Here is a 19,853-nt window from a genome sequence, read left to right on the forward strand (position 1 = left end):
AAGTTAAGGTCTATTTTTTAGGGTGAACTCTTTAATTCTAGAAACAGAAAAGGTGATTAATTAACTACAGCCAGTGATAATTACCTGGGCCACATTTGAACACATTGTTTGCCTAATAATTTAATTTAAGGAAGCCTCCTGTAAATTGCAGAAGGCTGTTAGAAGGGCTAAAATGCAGTTCTTTGCGGCTTCGATTCAGCAGGCAGAACACTCATGCAAGGAAATCTTTAAGGTAGTCCAATCTTTTTTTAAACCCATGTGTATTGAGAGGGAGATACCGCCGTCTGTCACGCTGTGCGATAACATCTCTGACTTCTTTGACCAAACAATTAAGCGAGTCTGTGAGTCTTTTAGCCCAGAAAGGAGAATGGTAAAGACAATCGGTCGGTTAAAAAGATGACTGGTGATCCTATGACTCATTTTCAGCCTATAGCTCTGTCCGAGGTTATGCAGGAATTAAGACGCTGTAAGTCAGGTTCTCCTGACGACCCCTGTCCTCCCAAGCTTGGAGCTCATTGGCTGTCTCTGTGGCTCCTACTATACAGTACATTTGTAATACGTCCATCTCCTCCGGGGTGTTCCCGGAGATATGGAAACACGCCACCATCCTCCCTTTAAAGAAAAAACCTAATGGGGATCCCTTGGACCTCAGTAATCTTCGTCCAATTTCTCTGCTGGCGGCCCCAGGTAAAATGCTTGAGAAAGTAATCCAGCGGCAGCTAAGTAAATTTATAGAGGAGAACGGGATTCCGCATGAAACGCAGTCAGGTTTTAGACCCGGATTTAGTACGGAGACAGCGTTAATTGAGGTGGCAGAGTCAGTAAGGTGGTCGATGGATTCGGGAGACTCAGCTATGCTGGTGCTCCTGGATCTGTCGGCAGCCTTCAATACAGTCGACCATGCAAGGCTGCTAATGCGACTGGCTGAAGTTGGCCTTCAGGATCAAGCGCTGGGCTGGATACAGTCATATCTATCTCAGAGAACCCAGAAGGTGGCACTGGGGACCGTCTCGTCAGCACCCAAGGTTCTCAGCTGTGGTGTCCCTCAGGTCTCAGCTCTCAGCCCATTATTATTTAATATCTACCTGGCTCCGCTCTTTACATTGATTGCCAATTGGGGGATCAAGGCAATATCGTACGCCGATGATACCCAACTGGTGTTTCCATATTCGGAGGTGTCAGAAGCAGCCTTGTCAAGCTTCAAGGGATGTCTTCATGACGTTGCGTGTTGGATGAACAACAACAAATTAAAACTTAACGCAGACAAGACGGAGGTGATTTTCTTCGGCAAAGGCCCCGCTCCCCCCTCTGAGTTTTGGTGGCCGATGGCAATGGGACTGGCCCCCTCTCCCAGCCAAACGGCAAAAAATCTGGGGGTGCGTTGGGACAATAATTTATCCTTTGCCTCGCATACCCAACAGTTAGTTGGATGTTGTCTGGGCAAGCTGAGGAATCTTCGGAAGATTCTGCGTCTGCTGCCAGACAGTTGCCGAAAAACCGTGATTCATGCGACAGTAACATCAAGGCTGGACTACGCTAATGGCCTTTATCTGGGCCTGCCAAAGTATCTAATTCAGCGTTTGCAAATGGTCGAGAATGCGGCTGCGAGACTGTTAATGCGTATTCCATTCAAGCATTCAGTCTCTCCGCACCTTCTCTCTCTTCACTGGCTACCTGTTGCCAATAGGATTAAATTTAAGGCTCTTACGTTGGCCTTTAGATCTTTGTATAGTACCTGTCCAAACTACCTAAGAGTCAGGTTGCCGCGATATTCACAGGCCCGCTCTCTTCGTTCTAACTCCCGTGTTCAGCTAGCAGTCCCTCGAATAAAAAGGGCTCGGCTGGGAGGAAGAACCTTCTCGGCCAATGTGACGGCACTATGGAACTCACTGCCCCCTGAGCTTCAGCAGGCTCCCTCCGAACCCTGCTTCAAACAGATGCTGAAGACTTGGCTTTTCTCCCAACCACGTTAATTGCTTATATGGGCACCTGTTTCTCTGCCTGCGTGTAGCACCGGGACACCTCCGTGTGAGGTAGCTGTTTGCGCTCTAGAAAATACTGTATTATTATTATTATGTCTCTATAAACAGAGATCAGCAATAAGGAAATCTGTCTTGCTCACATTGGAATAGATCAGGTTCAACTTCCAGGCAAGATCTCATCCAGATGGGATCATAACCAATCACGGACCAGTTTTGCCATTTTATTGTAGCGCACCCTTGGTACCCCAGCTCATTACTTCAAAATAAAGCATGCATGCATCCGTTCTATCACTTCCATCTTTTCTGAAAGGAACCGTATGCTTCAGACAAAATAAGGGATGACAAAAAGCATCTCTTAGAGGTTAACATTGGCTAAAGGTCTCGCCAACGCTTGAATAGAAATTTAGTATGATCGGGCTATAAAGCCATTTTGGGTACTATGTGGGGCCAGAAGGTGTTAGGAACTTCTGATTTTCAATGTTCATTGTATTTTTTTAAATGTAGTAGTTACTTACAAATGTTTAATTCCCATTTATTTTTCTTCAATAAAGAACTGTTTGAACATTGACATTACTGTGTGCTGTCTACTCTACTGGATTCTTAGATTCTCCATCTCCTGGAGTAAACTGACTTTCCTTCACTACTCTGAAAACGCCAAGTCTCTGATTCTGCTATCTTAAGAGCAACAGTATTGTGACCCTGGGACACCAGTGGTAAATGCTATTACCCCTGAAAGGTAGGGCTCAATAGCTTCAGACAGCACTATGATCCCTAAAAAAGCCTCACACATTTGGTCGAGGATTCTTAACCTATGAAAGATAGGGTCTGGGTTTGGCTTAAAGTTTTTTTTAAATTTGCAACCACTGTTCTCACGATAAAGTTAAAGAAGAAGTTATCAACAGGGTAATAATGACACAGGACAGTACATTATCATAACTTACTGTGCCACTAGTTGTTTGCTTTTAACAGTCACCCAAGGATCCCACCTTGTGTCCCCTATCATTTGGAAACCCTAGACCAATAATCTCACCTTGTACCTGTGAAGCCTTGTCTTCAGATCTATGAAAGTGTCATGACACACTGTCATGCATTCATGTTTTCCAACAGTGGCCAGAGGGCTTTTTCCACAATTTTCAAAATACTGATCTCTTATTTTGGCAACTCCTTAATTCACTTTAACGTGACTATATTTTCTCAGGGCTCCTCAGTGGGCCTCAGGAAGGCCCAGTGCCTCAAATTAATACTGGGGTTCGACAGTGCCATATCTTCTGCACAAGTTCATTCCTTACTCCTGCGGCTGCTTGCGTCACTCAACTGTTAAGTAGGAACTCTCCGATCTTACTTGATCCTTGCCAATTTTTAGACGCTTGAAGGAGTCCTGTCACCTGCAGATTTGAACAGATTTCTCCTGGGACCATTTTTGTTCGTGCCCTTATTCCTTAAATGCCATTAACTTCCATATAGTTAGAATGTTGGAACATATTACTTTTTGTATTGTAATGTATATTTGTAAGTTAGCACACACCAGAGCTTCATTGTCCTGAAAAAAAGTAAACAGAATGACAATAGAAAGAAACTATAAATGATAAGAGATCTATACCATGTAGAAAAATGTTTGAGAATGCTGGGGTGCCAGGGAGTACTAGTGCTTGAATAAGTAGATGATTTTTTAACTTCTTTCAAAAAGAAAGCAGTAGGAAGGTTATCCAAATTTTGTCAGGGAGCTTATTCCATTCTCTGCCAGCAATTAGAGAAAGTTCTATCCCCAAAGGTTTTTCCCAGGTTCCAAGGATGACAAGTGTTCACAGGCCTCTTCATATCAGGATTCTGGGCAGCCTCTATAAAGGTACATTTGTTTTTTAGACGCTGCAGAGTTGCGTCATGGAGGATACAAAGTAGTAACACGGTGGCCTTAAGTAATGCTTGCTGCCTTACCGGCAGCCAATGTAGCTGGCTCAAAACAGGTGAAGCGTGCTGGAACCTGGAGTTGCCAGTAATTAAGCAGGCAGCAGTGTTCCGTACCACACGCAGCTGCTTCAGCACCTTGTTCAACATTCCCAAACTGCAAACATTACCGTAGTTTAGGTGTGACAAGACTAATGGTCGGGTTACGGGCACATGATAGATGTGATCCGCATAAGGAAGAACTTGCTAAACTAGCTTCAGCTGCTAGAAACAAGTTCTGGTCACTTATTTTGTTTGATGTTCAAGCGATAGCTCTGCATCCAGATGGAAGCCAGGGTTGTGTACTGTCCTAGTGAGGACGGGGCTTGGACCTCCATGAACCACAGTCAGGCAGAGGGATCGAGTTTAGCAATGTTATTCCTAGTGATCACCAGCTGATATTCAACTTCAGGAACTTGGTGTAAATCAAATGGTATTTTAAACTCCCAATTATATTAATCAAGAGCGATGCCAGAATAAACTCCTGGACAACCCTGCACAGGGGGACTCTGAGCTCTACTGTAAAAGGTACCATGAACATGGCTTTTGCTCGGCCTATAATGAATGAACGAAATCAGTTTAAAGTCAAAGAATCACATGGCAGTTTCTTTAACCAATACAGTATGGTCAATGGTGCTGAATGCCACCATCAGGTTCAAAAAAGGAGCAGGGGGTAGTGTCCTCTTTGTCCACCAAAAGCTGTTAATTTATCAAGGACAATGAGGATCGCCAGCTCAACACTGACTGCACTGAACCCAGCGTGTAAGCGATGTAGTAGATACTGGCCGCACCAAAGGCTTGCATAGTCCCAGAGTCTTGAGTTGGCTGCGGTTATTCTAATTTGTCACTTTTTGCACTGTGGGATCACTCCTGAGGAATATATTGATCTATTTAAATGAACAAGTGTGTTTGTATGGAGTCATTTCCGTATTTGCCCGTTGATTAATTGCTTTTTTTTCACATTCAGTGTGTGTCTGGATTATCTGTTTGTCCAGTAAACAGATTAATGATGGACAAATAAAACCACTGTGAGCCACTGTGCCTATAAGGATTATGCTCTTCCGTAACCTTCTGGAAGCACACTGGGAGGATATTTTTCTTGATTGACGTTTTTCAACTGGAGCAGAAACTGAAAGAGTTGATGGCAATTTCTGACACAAGTCAAATATCGAGTGTACAAGTGAGCATAGTGGAATGCATGCAAGTGGATATGCAAAGCACATGGATGGCACATGTGCAGGGGGGTATTTGATTACCTAAGTAAGGGGCATGAACCGGTCAGAGCACGGGGACCTACTTGTTCTCTCAAGAATTCGAACATGAATAGTTAAATACGGTCTGCATTTCCCCCTCACATATCCCCTTGTTCAAAAATGCTATGAAGACTACATTGGTTAATGTAGTAGTTCACAAATATAGTAAATAAAATAAAATTAATTATCTTAGGGCATAGACAACTGTGTTAAGGTAGGTGCATGGTAAAATGAAGTTATTCCAGATTTGGTTTGAAAGAAAAGTAGAGGTTCTTAGCTGCTTTCACCTTAATGACGTGAAGGGTGACATACATTGAGTGGCAAAACTGTGGTTGGATCTTTAACTGTTGAGTGAATTGCTGAGTAAAAAGCCAAAAACCACAAAAAGTTTCCAGAAAAGTATAACAATTCTCTATTTATTTTTGTAATTTTGCAATTGTATGGAGAATTAAAGGTTGTGAACAACAAACCTATATATTTCTCCTAACTATCTAAACAATAAAGTCAAATGTGCCCTTTTTGGTAGTCCTCATCGAAAACCAAGTTGTGTTGCATCATTTAATATCTAGATTTCTGTTTCTTTTAAGGGCATAATGTTCTGTTGCTATCCAATGATATTGTGGGCCTCATTTACACTATGGCAGGCGGCCCTCTGTCCGTCAGGGTGGTGGAGGTCATTTTCTCAGCCACCCAGGCTGTACTACCAGCCGCCATATTTTGAGATCTCCACAATCAATCCCTGTGGGGATTTCTGTGCCCAGTTCATGGTGGCTCCTCTGAGAGTGCTAAAAGTTTGATAAGTGTTTTCAGGAGGCTGCTCATCACATATTTTTGGTTTTGTAAAACAAAACAAACATTGATCCCATGGAAGTTTTCCTCCGGGTGGTGGGGGGGGGGGGGGATTATTCAATTTTTTTGCTTTCAGTTTGGGACAGCTAGTATTTTTCTGGCGGTCCTAAACTAAAACAAATAGAATACATTACACAGTCCACTTTAAATAGAGTGTATGGTCTGATACACCTCCACCAACGGCCTCAACTTAATTTGGTAGTCAATGTAGGGTTTCTGATGACAAAGCAGTGGGTACATAGCTGTCGGAAACATGATAGTCCATGCAACTCAAAATAGAGAGTTTGGCAAACATGGTACTCCATCACATTCGAGTCCTGTCTGCCAAAACTCGAAATCAGACCATTTATTTCGATGAATGCCCATCTTTTTAATTCCTGAAACGTGGCATTATTGGTCGAGCGTCATTAAACAAATGCATGAAATTTACTCTGTGTATCCCATGCTGTGACAATACACATTAACAATACAATTATTTGACAATGCTTTCTTCACTCTCATCTCACACTTACCTGATCATGGGAGTAAGGTACTCCCAGGTATCTCTGAAAGCCTTGGTGAGTAGGCAAATATGTTCCATTGGCACCATAACCCAAATGCCACTTGCCCACCATTGCAGTAGCATAACCACGGGCCTGGAGGACCTCTGCGATGGTAGTCTCATTGAGTGGAAGGCCTCCCCGAGATCCAGGGTAGAGGACATCAGGATATAATCCTGAGCGTGTCTGGAACCTACCAGTGAGTAAGGCAGCCCTGGAAAAGAAATAAAGGATTTGCAGTATGTTTAATAACTTTATTTTACGGGGTGGCATCTGATCAGATAGACAGGACACTAAACAGAATAGCCAATCAAGTCAGATAAAGCTATATAGCAATGGCAACAACACAGGAATGGATAAAACCTGCAGCGAGTATAGTGGTTTGAATACCTTAATGGAATGGCTAGGCATCCAACATAGCAGTTGTGAGAAATTGGGTTGTTGGTTACTGGGGTGTCAGCCCTAGTCGAGCAACAGCCACTATATCCCTTGCAGGGTGAACCACAAAAAATCACCAATTTAACCTGTGATTAATCCTGGTTAGCATGGCAAAAAAGCAGTCAAGCTTAAGTTAGAAGCAATGTGTAAATTATTCATGGAGCACACAAACAGCAATAAAGTGAAATCACAACAAAGGCGATGTGGGCACTTAGAGGGCACAGCTCTCCAGATGTCACAGGTAAATAGTGTGTGCCCCTTGTAGCAGATCTTTGATATCCCCGATACCTCCGAGAGATCAGGAGACCAGCCAACTTGTCCGTGGGAGCTCACTTCAGGGTGCCACACGTCAGCAGGTCGTCGGCCCAGGCCAGCCACTATTGAGGAAGGCATGTGGTCCTTTCCACGTGCAGCCATCCTCCATGTGCACAACAGTCTTTTCTGGCAAGGAGTACCACGCAGACCAGGTTCTCCGGTTCTGCGTCCCCACTAGCGGATCTCTCCCCTTCCTGAGGTGGCATGGCTAGTTGTTCGCCCTTGGGCCTTTGAAGTGGAGGAACGATATAAAAAGTATTCCTTTGAACCACAGACGAGTCCCATAGATTTCCGTACGGTCTGCCATGAGGCTGCAGAATGCAGATCCTTATCTTTATGGGGGCTGTGATCTGGCCCTAGAGGCAAGGTGTCACAATCTCTGCCCCCCCATGTATTCTGCCAGGCCCGCAAATGGCAGTGGTCAGCTGTTTCAACTGCATGCCCAATGGTTTAGGGCCGTCGCTTGGGAATGCCCAGATGTGCTCCTACCGACCTCCGGTGTTGACCGGCGCCAGATACCACAGCACACAAGCGTTTGAGGCATAAAAATGTCCACTTACCCTAAGTGCAAGGAGATTAATTGATGGACAGAATGCCGAACAATGTCAAAAACATTTACCCCCTGTATAGATATCTGGGCCTAAATCATAATTATTTTGCTCACCATGCCATTTCAGTTTAGACCTAGATGTCTGCAAATCAGTTTTGACCCTGCTGCCTGTGGGAACAGCCCAGCCCAGAATGCCAGACCTGGTCCTCCCTGGGCTGGAAATAAGCATCCTGGGACCAGTTTCGGAGTATCACCCCTCATCAGCAAGGCTAGCTTAACTCCAGTAGCACTGCGAGCACGGGACCTACGTTTGGGTATACCTGTTCCACTCGGGGTGACAAATACAAAAAGAAAAACTGATGTACAGAATGCTGAACAATGTCAAACATTCACCCCCAGTGCAGAGATCTGGGCTTAAATCCATCGTATTTTTGCTCACAATGCCATTCCGTTTAGACCTAGCCATATGCAAATCAGTCTTGATCATGCTCCCAATAAGAACAGTCCTGCCCGAACGGCCAGGCCAGGTCCTCTCTGGACTGGAAACAAGCATCCTGGAACTGGCTTCGGGGGTGGCATGGTGAGCAAGAGAAAGATGGATTAATCTCAGATCTCTTCTGGGCGTGAATGTTTGATTTGTTCTGCGTTCCATCTGTCATTTGTGTGGCTTTTGCTTTCTCGCCCTAAGAGCGCCAGGTATGCCCAGAAATGGGACCCGGGCTCACTGTGTCACTGGATTCAAGCTAGCCTAGCTGATGATGGGTGATACCCCGAAACTGGTCCCAGGATGCTCGTTTGCGGTGCAGGGAGGACCTGGCTTGGCAGTTCGGCTGGATTGTTCCCATAAGGAGCAGTGTCAAGACTGATTTGCAAATGGCTGGGTCTGAACTAGGTTGGTATCGTGAGCAAAGAATGATGGATTTAATCTCGACTGGGGCTGAATGTTCGATTTGTTTTTCACTTTCCATAAGTGGCATTTCCACGCAAGGTATGCCAAGCCCACTGTTACCATTAGAACGGGTTAAGCTTAGCAAATCCATTGATAGTAAACATGAGGCTGCGCCACTGCAATCCCATACTGATGAGAGATTTGGGGGACCCCTTCCCTATGCTAACTTAAGGGAAGAGCAAGCCTTCTCAGTAGGGGAATCCCTGTAGGTCGTCCTTCCTACCTGGGCAGTGAACACCTATAGGTGCCTGCCCAGGCCTTCACCTTCCATCCTAGAGGAGGCGAAAGACTTCATCCGGATGGACCGGGTTTGCCATGGGCCAGTCGGAGTATGCGCACAATGGCACGCTCACAGACCTGCTGTTGCAGGTCATACACGTGTTTGAAACACGAAGTCCTTATGAGTGCGCTCACCAGCCTGTCATCGCAAGTCGGACCTGTTTGCGAACCAAATCCGAGATGTAAGTGCACACCGAGGCCGCAATGGCAGGCCTGACCTACGTTTACAAACAGCATGTCGACATCACTTCCTAACATGGTGGGGGGGGAAGGCTGCGCTCACTTTCACCCTGCTGTGCAGTGGGAAAGGGCGTGGAGCCTCAGGGCTCTACACGAGAACCAGAACAACCACTAGTTTGCCATGGCAGGCAAGTGGCTTGGGTCTCTAGGACACCTGTGGGGGTCCGTGTGCTACCCGGCTAACAATGGTCGGTCTGGACTCACGCAAGCCACTCTCGTGGTGCCACTGCACACATCCGCCTGTCTTGGCAGGCTGGTGGGGGGGGGGGGGTCCAGAAACATCACTGGTGCCAGGGCTCACACCGACCCAGCACAACTTTGGTGCTGCCATGTCCACTGCTTGTCATGACAGACGGATGATCTGTTTCACCCCCTCAGTTCAACACCACTTCCTTCATGACATAGGAAGGGTGCATGCCCTTTCCCACAGGGGGGAAAAGGCTCCACCCCTTCTGGCGCGAAGGGCCTCGGCAATCTCGGAAGGTGTCCCATAGAGTGGGACTGACCTTTCGGGTAGGGGACTCCTCAGATGTTCTCCCCTGTTCAAGCAGTGGTTCCTTTAGAGCCCATTCGGCAAATCGACTACCCCGAGCTCCATCCCTCAGGACAGAACCTAGGGCTGCTCAGGTGGTAGGGGAGGTCCCTCCAGGTTGGCTCACCTGTGGCGACGCCAAACTGAGTAAGATTCATAATGGACCGGCGGGTTCCACAGGGCATGATCAGTGCCACGCTTCCCAACTCACCAATGCTGTACCCGCCCTGGGTATGTGATGTACCCTTCCATAGGGCACTCCTGGGAACGACACATAACCCAACCACACAAGCACCTCACTCCTACCCCATACGGGGAGGGTGCTTGTAACTTCCCACTGCAATACAGTGGGAACCCGTTCCATGTTCTAGGGTTACGAACAGAGAGTAGCCAAAGACTAGGCGGTAGAAAAATGCAAAAGGTTTCAGTGAGGCTCCCCATAGGAAGGCCATGTTCCACATTGTGTATATAGTTTCTTGTAATCTGACTCCAAGTGGCCTCGGGGACAAAAGCATGGGGAAAGTGGGCACTTTGCCGGGAGTCCAGAAGGGAAACCTGTGCAGACAAATCAAATGTGATGAGATAAGAACAAGATTTACAGGCATGTTTACGCAGTTCGGAGTCATTCCCTTATGCCCCACCTACTGCGACTGAATGAAAGGATTTGTTAACAAACATAAGGATTTGGGCTCAACAGCTACTTTGTTGATATGACGGAAAGCGATGCCATTCTGAAATGTTGATTCTGCAGGGTAGCAAGGCTCCTCCCAGCAAATAGAAGGGCAGAGAGCATAAGCCATCATTTCCTGAAGCGAAAATTGTTTGTAAAGAGTTTCTTGTAATCCAACTCCAAATCGCCGCGGGAAAAAAAGCATGACGAAAGCGGGCATTTTACCCTAAAACAAGAAGGGAAACCTGCACAGACTGAAAGAATGTGACAAGATAAGAACAATATTTACAGGCATGTTTGAGAAGCTCAGAGACAGTGAAAACACAAACGCTCGTGTTAAGTGCTTTTCAACAAAGAAAAACGTAGTTCCTAAAACCGATGCTAAAATGAGACCAGTGGATTGATATAGTAATTAGTCCATGCTCTCGAGGAGGGTTAAACACAAGAAGAGTCATGATGCATGCATGCTATCAGCAAATGGGGAGAAAGAATAGGAGAGCGACAATGGAGCCAGCAAACGGGAAGCTTATAGGCAGGCTGAAGCCCAAAAAGTGTATACAACAGGTCTTTAAAAGACAGAGCATGTGCTGTCTAGCCAAGACCTAACAACCGATAAACATCTGGCCTTAAGGATTTTAGTTATCACCTCCAAGGTTGATTAACCCATTTTAGGAGCAAGCTTGAATATTGAGACCACTGACTGCTCAAACTGTGAAACCCCAACTCTTACCAGATGCTGCCAGGTGCTTTTAATGTCAAAGGTGATCCCCAGGTACATGAAGGACGGCACACACTGCAATTTGTTACTGCTGATAGGTGACAAGCTTGGCTTTCTTAGCGGGCGGCCACAGACCATAGTTAAGGATTTCATTATGTTGGTGGACAGTCCCAATCCGCCCATGAACACTACAATTCAATTCAGCAACTTTTGGAAGTCTACCCAAGTTCTCGATGATTGAATGCAGTCATCAGCATACATAAGTTATGGCAGGCATTTAGTTCCTGCTTTTGGCGAGTCCGACTCGAATTCCAACAAAAATGACTCAAGATCATTAACTTGAAGACAAAATAAAAAGGGGGGCCAAAACACAGCCTTGTCTGACACCCCGCCTGATTTTGATAAGAGGAGTGCATTCACCATTCAGACCATACCTAATGCAGCCCTCTACATTCTCATGGTGTTTAATAAGTAAATACACAATCTCAGGATCCACTCCCATAGCAAACTTCTTCCTCCATAGCGTTCCTTTGTCAACGTTATTAAAAGCTGAACTGAGGTCAATGAAGGTAAGCTGTAGGCTCCCTCTCTTAACAGTCACATATTTACTGGTGATGAAATGTAGGCTCAGGCACTGATCTGTAGTTCCCAGGTCCCACCTAAACCCATACTATATGGACGTTTCAATTCCCTTCTCAGCTGTTCAGGTCTACTGCCAGTCTAGCAGGATTCTACCCATCACTTTAGCCGCTGAGTCAATGAGAGAGATGAGAAGCAGCACGGAGCGCCCCAATCCCATTTATGGAGAATTATCGCATTTGACCACAACTTGGGTGGACCAGCGAGAGTTGCACTGTGCAACATATTGACTTAGAGTAGGACCCAAATATCAAGATTGTTTTACAAAAGATCAATAGGAACTCCATCGGTACCTGGGGCTTTATTACTCAGACTCCGTTCCACCACTGAGAGGACCTCTTTCAGTGTGATAGTTGGGAACTAGCAATGCTGATCACCACATTATTAATCGTATCAGCCGTTCCGTTGGATTCATAAACCACCCAAAATCACTAAGCCAGATTGTTGGAGTGTGTCACCCATAGATCCATGCTAGAGTTGTGGCCATTCTCAAAGAAGGGGACATTTACAATTCTCCAAAATAGGGAAACATCATTGGTGTCACTGGCCTTCCGTAAGTGCTCCCAAGCCTACCCGTTATAGTCTCCTTCCTTGCGTTGATTGTGTCCATGTAACGTTTTCTGCAAAGCCTTCCTTCTCCACTTTCCCTAGGCAGCCTTTTTACAGCCCTGATCAAACGGCTGTGGGCTCACGAGCAGGCACTGCCAAACCATTTATTTTGTCTTGGCTCCCCACTAGGTTGTGAAACCAACAGAGAACCTGCTACAGATTTGCAGATTTCATCACAGGCCCTCAGTATGCTTGACACAGTGAAGTCATTCCCTAAACAGGCTGTAAAGTTTCTTACTTTTAGGAACCAGGGCTGTCCTCAAATAGGAATCAATGTTAGACCATTTGCGACGAAAACCCCTGTTCCTAATGTGCTCGATTGGAAGAATATGGTTTCTTTCGGATACAGACAAACCTAAAAATAATTTCAAAACTAAAGTATCATGATCACTCGGGCAACTCTGTGCAATAGTAAAGGTAGAAACTTTTTTACTTTGCTCTTTGGATATGGAAATAAAATCAGGCTGCCACAGCCCTTTCACGTAAACGTCACATTGCACATAGCTAAAGCCTGGACTAAGTCCCAGGTAAGAATTAGATCCTGCCTCACCAAAACTCTGTTCAATATGTCACCACATGGGTTATGCTCAAAATGTGAACAGTCCACAGTATCGGTCCCCCACAGGCCACAAGCTGCATTTTTAGAGCTGTAACACAATCAACAATTAAAATCCCCTGCTGATATGACAACATATTCCCCCTTAACTCCATTCAGCACCATACTAGCGCTGAGTCACCCGAGTCCACTATTAGAGATTTCCTACAGGTAAAATTGTTGTGATGAAAATTAATCAATACACTAGGTTGAGATACAATGAAAGAAAACCAAATTCTCTGGAAATTGGGGAAATTTAGGAAAGTTTAGCTATCTTGCCAGCAAAAGCAACAGAGACTAGGATTAACAAGCCCCCACTATGGTGTCCTAATGTTGATGGAATAGCCAGAGTGAATACTGAGTAGAACCCATTAATATGCAGGTTGCTGAAAGACCATGCCTCCTGTAAGCACACAATGTGTTGGTCCAGTATCATGCTAGTCCAGTTAACGTCATTTAAATTGTTTGCAATACCAGCGATGTTACAGAAGAGCAGGTTTGTATATGACACGGCTGGCCTCCTGTTACTTTTGGCTGAGGAGGGTTGTGCGAATCAGTCTGATTAAAATTATTAACAGAGCTCAAATCACCATAGTCAGGATTGTTACTGTTACAATCGGTTTGTTCGAGTCAATAACTTATGCAGTGGAACTGGAGTTTTTGGAGCAACGTTTTACCAGAGAGTTCGAACCTGCGGCCACAGAGCCCCTATTAGCCTTACTTACTTTCTGCCCACAATCTTGTTCATGCCAGGACCTTTTACTTGCACCAGTAAATGATTTATGCATCCAATATCAATCAATATCTGCTAAGAAGGAAAAGCGATTCTGGGTCGAGATAGTAAAAAGCCCACGTAAACATAGCAGAGTTTGGCCTATAAAAAGAACCCAAGGGAACAGCCTGAATATTCCACTTGGATGGCCTGAGACAAGGCAGTTTATGCAGTACAAAACCCGCAAGCTTCGAGTCTCTAAAATTAATTACTATGAAATCTCTATCCTCTCCTTTAGGGCTGTTGTCTAGCCAAAACCCTTTGTGGACAGCAGTTATATCTCCATAGAGGGTCTCTCATCTAGGGCTCTTTATAGATGAGCTCAGCAAATTCATTTCTTTATTCTTTAGTTGGAAACCATCCTTTCTTTGATAAGTCGTAAAACTGGTAAATTTATTAAAACAAGCATAAGAGGTGTGGTTTCGGGGGGTAACTGGAAAATTGTAGGGCTAATGATAGCATGATCTGGCTTAGTGATTTTGGGTGGATTAAAATAAGTCTTGGGTTGGAGGAAGGGCCATCTCTTTCTGGCATTGGCGTTTATAACTTGTGGTGCTTTGATGTGTGGGCATGGTAGGTTTAATGAAGTTTGGATCTCCCTGCTGAGCCCCCCCATGTCGCGGCGTCATCCTTCCTGTTGGAGGAGCCTTGATTTGGCTAGGTGTACTCAGGTCCAGCATGGCCTGGAGACCTGCTGGAAATATGTGATAACGGCTCCTTCAAAGTAGATTCTATGCCCTGAAGTGCAGAAATGAGAGGGTTAAGCAAATTCAAAAGGACACCTTCACGATGTTTAACATTATCATCGTCGAGATTTTACTTTTTCGTCGCCTACATTTGGTACTTGTTGCAAGGGTGGGCCATCGATTAGATGGCTCCTATATGGTGGCATGTTATTCGCTGGATTGTTTGGCAACTTGGCGAATAGAGATAGTTTCTTTTGCCCACGATTTAACTAGTGCAAATTGCCTTTCTTTTTATTTGGCGGGGATCCCACAGAATACTTGCCAATATATGCTATGTTACCAGGCGAGATTTCTACGCCCCCCTGGAAAAACATAGGGATTGTTGGACAACCGCCCCTGTCCCTCTTGTGGGCACTCTACATCCAAACAAACTGCCATGGGCTCTGGGACAAGGCCCTTGGCCAGAGCCTTATATAGGGCCTTCTTGATAGATCCCAGTCTCTCCTTCACACATTCAATTTCTGAATTAATTGCGCCCATGGCAGTAGACAAGAAACTAGTAATTGTGCCCAATGTTAGACGTTCTTTAATGGAGACAGTTAATTTCCTCTTACCCATGATCTCGAATGGGACAATGACATCGTTCGGAGCCATAGGATCAATTGGGGCAAGAGATGTGGCCCAGTCCAACCTAGTTGGGGTGCAGATAGGCCCGCTATTGGCCTGTTCTGTGCTTAGGCATGTCTCGCGTACCTCCCATGTCCTGGGTTAGTTGCAGCTTTAATAGTGTCCACCTGGCGCAATGTGAGTGCTCCCTGCCTCTCAGGAGCGAGGCACTCTGGGGCTTGTGGTCCTGGCACTGCCGGAGTCCTAGACTGTGTTCCGCTCCGCGGGGTAGTTGTGCAGCTATAATAGCGTCCTATTTCATCTTATTGTTTAGAACTATAACTAACTAAACACATATCACACCCGCCTCCCTCTCACCGTTGATCAACTGTCACCCACACTCTGGAGCTCTTCACAACAATGTGCACCATTTTATTATGAAATTTAAAGTACCTGAAGTAGAACTCAGTCACAGAGTGCGTGATTTTCATTATTATTAATACAGTTAAAATTTTACTTCATAAGGAATCTTTATCAACTGTCCCTTCACTTGTCTCAAAGCCGACGAAAACGTACCCTCATTCCACATTCAACAAGTCTATTTATCATGTCTCTTCCCCTGACAGGTACGACGACAGTCTGTAAAAAAGGCCCTTTCACTTCTACTAAAATTAGCGAGCATAAGAAATCACACTTAGACATGCCAGCAGATAATTAGATAATTCAGAGGGCAACCAGCAAAGTCTGCCTGTGGGGAGCTAGTTTTTAAAACCCATTAAATATTTGAAGAGTACTGTGCCGAAGGACATGAGAGACAGCCTGTCAGATCACCTTTGGCTGCTGATCTCGAAATCTAAGAGGGGTAGCAAGGGAATGTAGGTATTCCAGAGACATCTCAATTGTAGATTACTTACCATTGCACCTTTTTGACTGTGTCCCTTCTGTTCTGAATGTCTGTGATTACCAGAGGCTGAAATTAATTCAAAAATTCCATCCATCACTGTTTTGCATACTTATTGTCTCGCCATAAGTGGGACGGGTATGCCCAGATGTGGAGCCCGTGCACACGGTCACTGGAACCAAGCTGTACCCAACTAATGAGCTCATAACTAGGGCGAAAGTGGTCCCTGGTTGTTTGTGTTCCGGTTCAGGGTAGACCTGGCTTTTTCCATCCAATCACTGTTTTGTATACTTGTTATATTTTTCTGTAATTTATATTCGCCCGCCTACACTTGGAAGCAAAGTAGTTGACTTTATCCTTAAGCAAATATTTAAAGAAAAAAAATGAATTCAAATGTTGCAAAACATATAAAGTTAACAGGCTGGCAGGCAGACAGACAGACAGATCGCATTAGGCAGCTCTCAGTAGTTTTGTTTGATTGCTAGCAAAAGAAACTCTTCTGATTTAGAATTGGTTCATGTCGGATGGGGAGTTCAATGTTCCAACTGAGAAAACGGACCCTGCAATTACTGAATAGCTCGTGTTCTTTTGGAATTTGATGAAATGTGAATGTTGGCTCAGTTGAAAGCAGTTAAACGAAGACTGAGCCAGAAGGATACGAATGGATACATTTCTCACATATAGTATTTAAACCAAATATACTATTCCTGTGTTTGGCGAGTCTTCATTGTAACAGTGGAAACAATTCCATGGACCTAACACCTAAAGTTGCAACTGTGCAGGGGCCAGTTGCACTCCTTTAACCCCTGATGAGGTGAATGCATTCCTGTGACAAGTTGTGACTCTGGCTGACAATTGCTAGTGAGTACCTCTGTGGAGGAATTCGGGGACTGTGCTGAACGTTGATGGTGAAATATGCTGAGGATTACCTCTTGATGCAGGTAAACATAGTTCTTACTGAATGCGGAGTGTTTTTTTGCAGTCGGAGCTTCTGGAGACCCAACATGATGGAGTGTGCAAGCAAAGTAGTATAGTTACTTAGACACAGGTAGCCATTTTGGATTGGGGAATGGCTGACAACATCGCAGCCCAGTTGTACATCGACGTGCAGATATGTTTGTCATAAATGTGGTGCGCAGTAAGGAAAAAGAGGATAGTAACTGATATATTTTTTTTAGGGAAGCAATGTCCTTTGCGAGGGTCAAGGAATGTAGCTGAAGCGTGCTGTTTTCAAGAATATTGATTAAGGCAAGTCTGCTGCCGAAATGTGTGTGCAATTACTTCAGCATAACTGGGAGGCTGGTTGGAGAAACTTTTATTTGTGGAACCTAACAAATAAAGTAAAACAAAAACTGAAGATGGCAATATGATTGTAACCTGTGGAGACAGTACAAGAAACCGCTACGCTTTTTTTAGAAATTATATTACTTTATTTCTATAATTAATTTTGTTAGTTTTGTTCTGTAATGAAGGTGGCAGCATACAAGTCACGCTCGCCGTTCTTTGTCTCAAAAGATGGTCAGCCAGTGCTCCCTTGGAAGCAGGGAAAATCATTTTTGATTCCTACCTTACTGCTTTTGGAGGGAGCGGGGAGTGGTCTTTTGCAAGCAAGAATATGTTTTATTACATAACTTAGGTGTGGAAGGTCAAGGTTGCAACATAACATTAATGAAAGGTTGTCAGAAATAAAAGTGGAGGGTGGACAAGGTCATGATGTTTACTAGTCTTTGGACCTAAAATAAATGTGGTGTTAGAATGCCCCAAGTGTCTTTGCAAGAGTTCAAGGGAAGAATGAGTGGGTTAAACTTTACACAGAAGGACGGAGAAATTTATCTGCCATATGTGAATTTGGAGAAGTCACAGATTCCCTCATCTTTGACCAACCAGTAAGGTGCATACACAACTGAAAAGTGCAAGAGATGGGCGTGTGGCATGACTGCATAAGATGGCGGTTGCATACCAACAATGCTCTTTGTCCTGCCGCTTAATCCTTTATCAACGTGCTATTAGTTCATGTTTCTGAAATATAAAAACAGAACCACTCATTAGCTGAGGGCATCTGGGGAGGCTCCCCCTTTTTGCGGGAAGAGCAGTGTGGCATATGCTGCAAAGAGGCATTTCGTGGTAGGCGCCAGAGACTAGGGAACCTAGTGAAAATGAGCATATCCTGCCCAAATGGCCGGTAAGCTGTGAGGGGTGGCACGTCTTTCAGCTCCCCTTCTCCATAAATGGTGCTGCTGGTAGTTGCTGCCAGAGAGCCAAGAGTCTGGGACCGGTGGTGCAGGCTCAGGCAGCTGGCACCAGGACCCAAGATAGTGGTCCCTAATAGACCTATTTTCCACCTGTTCTTTCCAGTGGCCAACTGAAGACTTGTCTGGTCTGCAGTCGTGCAACGTGGCATTGCATGCTGGCTGGACGGGCAGCAGGAAGGCGAAAGAGGAACGTCAGCGGGCCTTGCAAAGATGGCAGTGAGAAAGGTGAACGCCACCGCTGAGCAATCACTACAGAGGGGCCCGGTAGATAAGGCCAGAGATTATGTCACTGAGGTGAAGACACCCTGGATACCATTGCTCCACCTTGGCACCAAGACCACATAAGGGCACGATCCTGCCCCTTGGGTATTGGACCAAGCAACAAAGCACACTTGAGACCATGGGACTAGCCAATATAGTAGTGGAGGGGCAGGCGGGCCCCTTCCTCATTCCCTCGACCCTCTGACTCCTACAGTGTCAGGAGGAGTGTGGTAGAGGAGAGTCACAGGAACAGAATTCACACCTCTCGCTGCCACAAACTGAACTAAATTTACGCCTTGCTGGGTCACAGCAACAGTCTACTTAGGAACCTAAACATTGCATTGGAAGATAAAATTGGGTGAGTAGGTGTGGAGGTATCTTTGCTTCAGCAGGACCTCTGGAAGTTAGCAGATATCACAAAAAAAGCCAAAAACAGAATCTAGGCTGTGGAGGACCACCTACACTCACTCCCGAAAGAGCTCAAGAAATTGCAGGATACTGCAGTCATGCTTGATTGTCGAGCTGAAGACACAGAAGGACATAATGAAAGAACAACTTATGACTGGTGGGAATTGCTTAGGACCCGGATGGTCCCCAGACTTGAAAAGTTCCTAGCAGCATGGTTCAGGAGATAGATACTGGACACTGGACTTTCCCCTTACTTTATACCAGAAAGGGTCCACAAAGCTGGCTGCCAAACCCCCACTAGGTACCCCACCTCATTTTATATTTCTCAGGATCTTGAATTACATCAATTAGGACCTGGACTACGTCAACTAGAACATCATCCTCAAAATGGCACAACAGAAGCAGTATATTTGTTGTAAATTGCTAAAAAATCCTAGCCTTCCCAGGTTACATGGCTTGGGTACAACAATAAAGGAATTCCTGCAATAGGATAAAATAGAAATTCAGAGTTATGAAACTCAAATACATGCTGATGTTCATAGCAAAATTGAAAGTTTTAGAAAATGCTTCTTCTGATCCAGGGAGGTAGTAATACTTCTTCATAAGTCTTTCCATCAGCAGTTACAAGAGTCCGTAAAGATGCCCTTGGGCAATTTGTAATGATCATGGGGATGATCGAAGGGCAGCCACGTACGGTGGTAAGTATTCATGTCCCGCAGGTACGAATAGAGCCTGACCCACTTGCTCGCAGACTGTTCAGCTGGATTGACTGTGGTAGGTGGTGACTTTAACACAATAATGGATTTGCAGTGGGACACCAACAATATTGTGGCCAGGACACAAGACCAACAACACTGCTGAAATGG

General features: G+C 45.1%; 1 protein-coding gene across 2 annotated transcripts in view; it reads right to left on the reverse strand.

Annotated features, from left to right (window-relative positions):
* Positions 1–19,853, reverse strand: part of ARSA (arylsulfatase A) — a 238,674-nt gene that overhangs the window by 171,074 nt on the left and 47,747 nt on the right. For both annotated transcript variants that reach the window (XM_085653771.1, XM_085653772.1), the window contains exon 3: positions 6,541–6,781. In XM_085653771.1, coding sequence (XP_085509897.1) covers positions 6,541–6,781 — 241 coding nt within the window. The remainder of the gene's footprint in view (positions 1–6,540; positions 6,782–19,853) is intronic.

This window comes from Triturus cristatus, chromosome 4_1 (assembly GCF_964204655.1).
Source record: "Triturus cristatus chromosome 4_1, aTriCri1.1, whole genome shotgun sequence".
Taxonomy (NCBI): domain Eukaryota; kingdom Metazoa; phylum Chordata; class Amphibia; order Caudata; family Salamandridae; genus Triturus; species Triturus cristatus.